Genomic DNA, 8,356 nt, shown 5'->3' with positions numbered 1-8,356 from the left:
TTGCTCAGCCTGCTGCTTCCTTCTCCTCTTACTCTTTCCTTGAGGCAAGTCCTGAATTTCTTATGCAGTCGTGGTTCCGCATCTCAGGAAGGACGCGAGAGCTACAGAGGCTTTGTAAAGGCTGGTGGCAAAGAGGGGAGGTTTTCATTTTGCTTCTGTTGCAGAAAAAGCAACAGACCTCAGATCAGTTAGTAACAATACAGCAGAAGGCCACGAGATGGAAAAGAAGCATCAGGGAACTCTGTGTATACCACGTCCTTTATTTCCATCTTGTTCCTTGTCTGTTGCCTAAACTAGGTGGATCTCGCTCTCTCTCTGCCTGTACTTATATACCTCTGCTTCTTGAAACTCTGTCTTTTCCCCTCTTGCACTTTCCAGTCTTTCTTCTTCCTTCTTTTGTCTCAGCCCACACTTGCCAAAATATAAAACTGAATTATTGGCAGACTTCAGTTTTCTATTTTTAATAGTGTCACGTTCCACATTCTTAATTTTTAAAGCAAACGAGAACATTTTATATTTTACATTTTTCCTTAATTATAATGCCTTTTACTTATAAATCTTTCAATTGAATTTATCTATTGGTCAGAGCCCTTTGATAGAGAAAAGCTTCCCTGTTTCTGTCCTAAGGAATTAGACTGAAGACAAAATTAAGCTGCGAGAAAAGTTCAGAGAAAGTCTCGGAGACAGCAAAAGTAGATTCTTCAATGTGGGCAGAGCTCTTTGAGGCAGGTGTCCACCCTGAGAGGGACATCAGAGGGACACCTCACCCTCCACAGAAGCACATCCCAGCACACAGGACCTGACTACGGGGTGCCTCTGAGGGAGCGGTATCAGGCCCTGCCACAGACATCCGGAAAGAGGGATGGGAGGATTTAGGTACTCTGGGGAAAGCACTTAGTGGCTTAATTGACTCATTTTAAAGCATTTGCTTGTTGTTTGGCTGTAGTATAAATGAACCGAAATCCTCCCAGGCCCCCTCCCACACTTCTCCTGTCTGCTGGGCCCATAACGCCTCTAGCCTCACCTTCCTGCCCCGCCCAGGCTGAAGGGTTACCCTCTGCCCTGGGTTCTCTGGGTCTTGATTCTTCTACCTTGACAAGTGGTTCAGAAAAGATGAAATGGAGACAGAAAAGGACACCCCCCCACCCCTCCAGCCCCGACCCAGAGCAGTGTCTGCTGAAGCAGGCTGTGTCCCCTCCCCTCTGCCTCTGATCTGGCCAGCTCCCTTCCCAGGCTCAGGGAGGGAGTTGAAGGGAAGGCCACCCAGGTCCCTCCAGGGCCTCTCCAACCCTCCACCTCGAGCTCATTTGGATGGATGGACAGATAGGTTGTGGTTGGCACATGGAGAGCTGGCTGAGGCCCCGTTGGTGTATTTGTGCCATGCGCGTCAGCCCTTGCATCTCATGTTCTAATGACCCAAACCTCCAGAAGCTGCAGGGCCTGTCCTACTACCCGCTCTGCTAGAACATGCCTGTTTTGGGGTGGAAACTGGAATCTCATGTTTCCTCTCCGTCCATCACCCCCCAAGCACTTTCAGACCCAGGCTCTGCCCACATCTAAAATTCTATGCCAGCGACAGATGTTCCCATGCCCCTTGGCTTTCTAACAAGACAAACCTCGTCCTCCTGTTCTGCTGCTCCCACCTGAGGCTCCCAGCTCCCAGCCAGGGCTGGCGTTGGGGAGTTCGGAGGGATTTAGGATGATTTCTTGGGTGAGCTTTAGGATCTTGGCAGACCTCAGGGCTCCGGGCTGAGCAGAGAAGGGAGGGAGGCAGTGCCTTAACCCCTACCTGGCCAGGCACCTGGGAGGAATGAGAAACTCCCTACTTGGGCTCACCTGATGGGCCCTGCCCACAGGCTGATGCATCTATGTTGCTCTCCCAGAAAGAAGAGAAGGCCATGATTGCCAAGATGAATCGCCAGAGAACCAACTCGATAGGGCACAACCCACCACACTGGGGGGCCGAGCGCCCCTTCTACAACCACCTGGGTGGCAACCAGGTGTCCAAGGAGATGAAACGGATGGTGAGTAGCTGGCAGGGCAGTGTGTGGGCCACACTCTCCAGGGCTGGGGCCTCCAGTGGGTGTGAGGACTGGGCCAGGCCCCTCCTGTTACCCAGGGAATCTGGAGAGCCACAGAAGGAATCGTTGGAAGGGGGCTCACCCTGACTTTGGACCAGGAGACAGAGCGCCTGACTTCCGACCCTGGGCTTTCTCCGTGGGCCCCACCATCTCTTGGCAGGCCGGATTTGGCTTTGGAGCAGAGCGGTGAAGCCCCTTCTTCATTCCCCCTTGGCAGACCTTCCTGGTGTAGGCTGGAAGCAGACCCATCTGTCTGGACTCGGTCCAAACAGAGCCTCCAGGGCCTCTTGGCACTGTCTGGGGAGCCCCGGGGAGTTGGGTGGGCACAGGCTTGTCAGACACCTTCCAGCATCTGTTGTATTTCCCAGGCAGTTGAAACACATCTTCTGGCCCAGTCGCTCAGAAACCATCCCAGTGCTTTTTGGCAAGTGCCAGGTGATGGTCTTTTTGCCCTCTGTGCTGAGAAACGCCCTGCTCATTCCAGTCTTCCTGTGGGAGCATGCAGGCTGAGTGAGCAGAGGCCGTGGTAGGGGTGCTGCCTCCATCTCAAGGGACCCGGCCGGCCTCAGAGGACAGACACCCTCAGCCACCCCTGCACACAGCAGGGACGGGCTAATTCAGGATGCCCTGCCTGGGTTCTATCAGTAATGCTAGAAAGAAGACTTCAGAGGGTGAGAAGAAGAGAATGAGGGATGACAAGAAGTCAGTCTGAAGCAGTAATTTATTTTTATCTGAGATCTTGGCTTCTGCATCTGAGCGCACTCCTCAGGTCAAGGGCAGCCTGGTACCCAGGCAGGAGTTGCCCGCTCTGAGGGAGGGATGGGTGAGGAAGCCGTGTGTGTGTGTGTGTGTGTGTGTGTGTGTGTGTGTGTGTGTGTCCACTGAGTTCCCACAGATCCAGGTAGAGGAGTGGGGGGCCATGCCGACACTAGGATCCCCACGTCGGGGGCCTGTGGATCAGACTGGGTTTAAGCTGGAGCAGCAGGGATTAGAGAGAGACTCCATGGGAGTCCAGCTGAGTCGGCAGACAGATCCAGGGGTCTGAGTGAGGAGACAGGCTAGGGACCAGTCATTCTGCTCCTTGCCAGCTAGCAAATAGCATATGACAAAGGTTTAAGGAAAATGTACAGAAGAAAAAAGTGAATTGAGTCAAGATCACCATTTTAACTTCTGGTGGTAAAGAAACAACTCGCAGGACACCAAGGTCCTAAGCGATGAAGAGTGGGAAAGGTCGGCCTTGCCCCAGGGCTTTGAACTTAGACGTCCCAGGCCTGGTCAGTGCCACCCAGGGCTCCAGGCCCCACTCCCGCTCCCTCCAGGCCCCTCCCCAAAGCAAAGAGCAGTTGCTGAATCCCCCCCTGTTCTCACCCCAGTTCTTGAATCATCTCCTGTGGACTCTCTACCCACTTGACCAGGACAGCCAAGAGGTGAGAGAGGGAGTGAGAGGAAAGGGGGAGACTGAGAGCAGAATGCAAGGAGGGAGCCTCTCATCCAGGTGGGAGGAAAGAGGAGGACAGGTCTCAGGAAGACCAGGGATTGGGGGGGGGGGGGGGGGGGAGCAGGAGATGAGGGAAAACAGGGAATAAAAAGATGGGGCAGGACAGAGGTGGAGAGGAACCACCAGCAGGCAAGAAAGGTGCCTGCTTGTACGTTCTCCGTTTAAAATCTTCGGAAAGTTTTTTTCTTTAGCGATATTTGGTGTAGGTGGACTCTTTAGGTATTTCAGAGTCTCCAAGGGGGCAGTTTGGACTATAAGCACCGATTTGGCAGACATTAATCATTGTTAGGACAAGAAACCTTGGAAGAATTAGCAGAAGGGCTGTAACTGGGGAAACAGTCTCACGGGAGACTGGCTGTCGGAAAGGCTCCTCCGTGGTGTTGGTTGCTTCACCCAGTGGGGAAGGAATGCAAAGTGATCAGAAAGCTCGGGGACACCCCTGTAGAGGGAGAGAAGAGGCTCCCCGTCCCCGTCCTTGCTGGGCAGAGTCACCTGAGGGGCCACCATCAAAGTACCATCCCCTGGGCCCCTGCCAGCCCAGTGTCTAGGCCAGGGATGGGATGGGATCTGGCAGCCGCCAGGCACACCATTGGCTTTTGGTGTTAAACTCGCCCAGAAACCCTTGGGAAAGATATGCAAAGAGAAAGCTTCTACCCCGACTTCCACTGAAGATGCGGTGGAGGGGAGGGGATTGCATTAAGCAGTGACTGAGAGCAGTTAGAGGGGAGTAACTCGTAGTCAGCAGTTTATTTCTTTAAATCTTGTTCCAACTTTTACTCAGCTTTTAAGATGTAGTAATGAGCTGTGCTGATTTAGGCATGAGTGTTGTAAGGTCTCTAAGGTTCTTTTTTTTAAAATTATTTTTATTTTTTAAATTAATTTATTAATTTATTTAGTTTTTGGTTGCGTTGGGTCTTCGTTGCTGCTGGCAGGCTTTCTCTAGTCGCAGCGAGCAGGGGCTACTCTTTTGTAGTTTGATAGGGATTGCATTGAATCTGTAGATTGCTTTGGGTAGTAGAGTCATTTTCAGGTAGATTCTTAACCACTGCGCCACCAGGGACTTCCTCTAAGGTTCTTTATTAATAAAAAGGTTGACGGGAGATCATACGCGGACTCCTGCTCATCTAACCAGGCTCGGGTAAGCTGTGCATTCTTCAGAGGCGGCAGGCTGGGCCCAAGTGTTCCCCACAGCAGCTTTGCCAGGGCAGGCGTGCAAACTGGAGTCTGCACCTCAGTGTGGATGAGCAGAGGGGCCCACGGCCTCTGGTCTTGCTGTAGGTCAGAAGGAGAGGACTCGGGGACCAAACAGAAACACTGAGCTGAGCTGCTCTCCGGAAGTGCCGAGGCACAACGGCAGGAACCCATCTGAGTGTCCTCCTTGCCGGCTGGGGACCGTTGTCCTAGGACTAGAAAGCAGGTCGGGGGACTGGAACCCAGTCTGCTGGCCTGTGTTCTTAAAGGCCCTTTGCCATGGTTTATCCACCAAAGTGTTCCCTGACTGCGGTCAGTTCACCACCCCAGCCCAGCACCCAGGAAGCCTAGAGCAGACCTGGCCCCCAACACCAGCCCCTGCAAACCACCAAAGGAGCACTGGAGGAAGTCAGAGACAGGTTCGTTAGACACATTTCAGGTATAGTTCTGAGCTGTAGAGACCAGCGTAGGCATAATGTGGCTTGGATGTCCTCCGAGTAAAATCGTCGCTGGCCCCTGTGGTGGAGATAAGCGGGCCAGCCCCTCTCCATGCTCCACAGAGACTGGCCTGTCCGGACTCTCTGCCGCCCACTCGAGCTTGTGCCCTAGAGATCCTGCCTGCCCCCAGATGGGGCACTCACATGAGAGACCCCAACTCCTCTAGCCTCGAGTGGGGACAGTGAGGTGGGCGGGGCCCTGCAGCCTGGACCGAGGGCTTGGTGATTCTCAGAGGACGAGGAGAAAGGAAGACAGCCACTGGGCAGCCCGGGAGGAGCTCAGAGCCCACGGCTGGGCACTTGGATGTGGCACTAGGGGCTGCCAAGGCCCCTGGGAGCCTTGAGCTGGTGAGGAGAATAGACAGCACCTCAGTGCCCACGGGCCCCACGTCTATTTTGGAGCCCGGCAGCTCCAGCTCGCGGAGAGCATCATAAACCCCACTCCTCAGTGGGAGTGAAGAGAGCTGTGTTCATTTGGGGTTTGGGTTCCCCCGACATTTGCCAAGCCCCCTGGCTGCCCAGCAGCGTGTTCCGTGCTGGGCCACAGGGACAAGAGGCCACCCTCTGTCCTTGTCCTGGCAACCTGAAGCCACCTGTCCTGGGGTGCTTGTGCCTCCCCCACTGCCTCCCAGATCCCACCCCTTCCCATTTTAGGGGCCCCTCCCTCCATTCTGCCGCAGTTGGTCAGACCCTGACACACTTCTGTCCTTTATAGATGAACTCTAGGTAGGGCCTTGAGTTTGGCAACCAGTAAGGGCCCTTCCCACCCTCACCTCTGCCCTGTGTGTGTGAACATCAGAACAGTAATCAAACCGGGGCAGGCAGGTTCCTCACCTCCTGGGTCCCCAGCCAGCTCCAGCCTTAGAAGAACGCATTGGTTCTCAGATACCAGAAAAGCTGTTGCAGGTAACCAGAGTTTAGTTTTCTTAAGCTCAAAACTTGTGAAGTCCCAGGAGATTTTATGTGTGCTTGGCGGGAGTTGGGGGGGGTGAGTGTGCATGAGCTGTGTGTCTGTGCACAGGTGTGCACAGGCGTGTGGGGATTGATCGGCCTGGCAGTTTCCCTTATTTCCATCTGAGTAAGTGGCAGAATTGGGAGGGGACCCACCAAGCCCAGGGTCCAGGAGGAGGGTGAAGGAAGGTTTGGGGAATGACAAGGAATTGGGTAGGGGGACACGAAGAGCTTAGACTCATGGATTTTGCCAGTGGATGAAGTAAAATCACAGTGCGCCCCCAGCATCTAGCATGGAGCCTGTCCCAAACCCAGCTGTATTTGCCAAATGAAGAAAGGAGGGGATGACTGAGTGACAGTGCTCTCTGTGTCCAAGCTCCTGGTGACCTGTGAGAGGGGATGAGCTGCAGCCTCCCCATTTTCATCCCCTTGGTTCTCATCCTCCTCTCCTCTCTCCGTCCCTCTCTTTTAGGGCTTTGAAGATCCCAAGGACAAGTGAGTAACCTGTCCTTCTTCACTTCAGCTCCCTCGGCCTGAGGGATGTCTCCAAATCTGCCTGGAGCTCAGTTTCCGTACTCCATGGAGAATGAGCCCAGGTCTCGCAGTCTTGGCTGGGAGTGAACAGAGCTCACTGCACCTGAGAGACGAGCAGCCCGGGAGCCCAGGCCCCCGGCAGAGAGGCTGGACCTGGTCATCCCCCATTTATAATCTCCATTCCATGCACACACACACACACACACACACACATATGCACACACAACTACACACAACACACTCAGCACACGCATGTGCGCGCGCACACACACACACACACACACACACACACACACACACACGGCTCCCAGGAAGATGCAGGCTTTGCACATTGGTCGCCAGCGCCTGGCCACGTCCCAGCACCCTGAAGGAATGTGCCTGTCTCTCTCCTCCACTCCCCAGTCTCAGGGGCTGTCAGAAATCCCACTCGAGGACTGGGCTCCACGCTACAAGTAGAGTGTTTAGTTCAGCACCCAAAGATTGTGAAACGTGCTTCCCAGAGAGTCCCCTGGGCCAGGCGAGAGCAGCCAGGTGGCTCCCAGGCCCTGCGGCAGAGGTCTTGCCTCCTGGTCTCAGCCTTCAATTCAGGATGACAGTACAGCTAGAGAGTGAAGAGCAGAGACTGTTACCTGTAGGGGAAAAACAAACCCTTGAGAATAATTCATATTATCATTATCATTTAATAATACATCAATAGGGTTAGAAAATCCTTATTGTCAGTGAGGCCCCCCCAGCCCGCGGGTCTGAGCCTTGGGCAGTGTTCTGCGCATGTGAGTACTCGGGCTTCTGGCCCGTCCTGGTGTCAATCCCAGCTTCCCCACCCCTTATTAGAGCTGATCAAGCCCCTCTGATGGGTCCGGGTGTGCGGGCTGAGCCGGCCCCCTAGCGGCGCCCCCTGGTGGTCAGCCTGTCTTGTGTCTGCGCCCCTTGCTCCCCAGGAACGCCCAGGAAAGTGCGAACCCCGAGGATGAAGTGGATGAATTTCTGGGCCGTGCCATTGACGCCAGGAGCATCGACAGGCTACGATCTGAGCATGTTCGCAAGTTCCTCTTGACCTTCAGGGAGCCTGACTTAGAGAAGAAGGTACAGCACCCTGGGGGGGACCGCCCCCCACCCCCCACCCCCCTACCCTGGTGCAGAACCAGGACCAAGGGGAGGGAAAGGAGGCAACAGGACGGCTCCCTCCCCTGTCTCCGCCCCGGAAAGAGCTCCTCCTTGTCACTTCCATTTCCCAGCTCTGATGCTGCCCTACCCAGGAAATGGGGGTTTTAGGGAGACGTCCTTGGTGGAAAGGGATACATCTTAATTTCTTTGTGTCTCAGTTTCCTTATCTGGGAAATGGGGATTTTTAACATACCTACCTCATGGTGTCATAGTGAGGCTTAAACATCCATATATGTAAAACACCTGAAACAGTACCTGCCACATAGTAGATGTTCAATAAACACTGCTATTTGTATTATTTTATTGCTATTATTATTATTATTATCATAGTTTCCAGTGGACCATCCAGCTGCCTTTGGCACACTGGAAACTCAGAGTATTAGAGTTGGAAGGGGCAGTCAAGAGCTCTTTGTCTTGTCTCCTTAAATTGTGACTGAGAA

The 8,356-nt window shown here is 53.9% G+C and overlaps 1 protein-coding gene across 1 annotated transcript in view; it reads left to right on the top strand.

The window, feature by feature from the left end:
* ADCY5 (adenylate cyclase 5) overlaps positions 1–8,356 on the top strand; it is a 151,825-nt gene that overhangs the window by 108,226 nt on the left and 35,243 nt on the right. The window contains 3 exon segments of the mRNA XM_024756489.1: positions 1,876–2,024; positions 6,691–6,713; positions 7,691–7,835. Of these exon segments, the coding sequence (XP_024612257.1) occupies positions 1,876–2,024; positions 6,691–6,713; positions 7,691–7,835 (317 nt within the window).

Source organism: Neophocaena asiaeorientalis, unplaced genomic scaffold, assembly GCF_003031525.2.
Source record: "Neophocaena asiaeorientalis asiaeorientalis breed wild unplaced genomic scaffold, Neophocaena_asiaeorientalis_V1.1 scaffold22, whole genome shotgun sequence".
Lineage (NCBI taxonomy): Eukaryota > Metazoa > Chordata > Mammalia > Artiodactyla > Phocoenidae > Neophocaena > Neophocaena asiaeorientalis.
The sequence above is the reverse complement of the archived record's forward strand: the minus strand, read 5'-3'. Positions and strand labels throughout refer to the sequence as shown.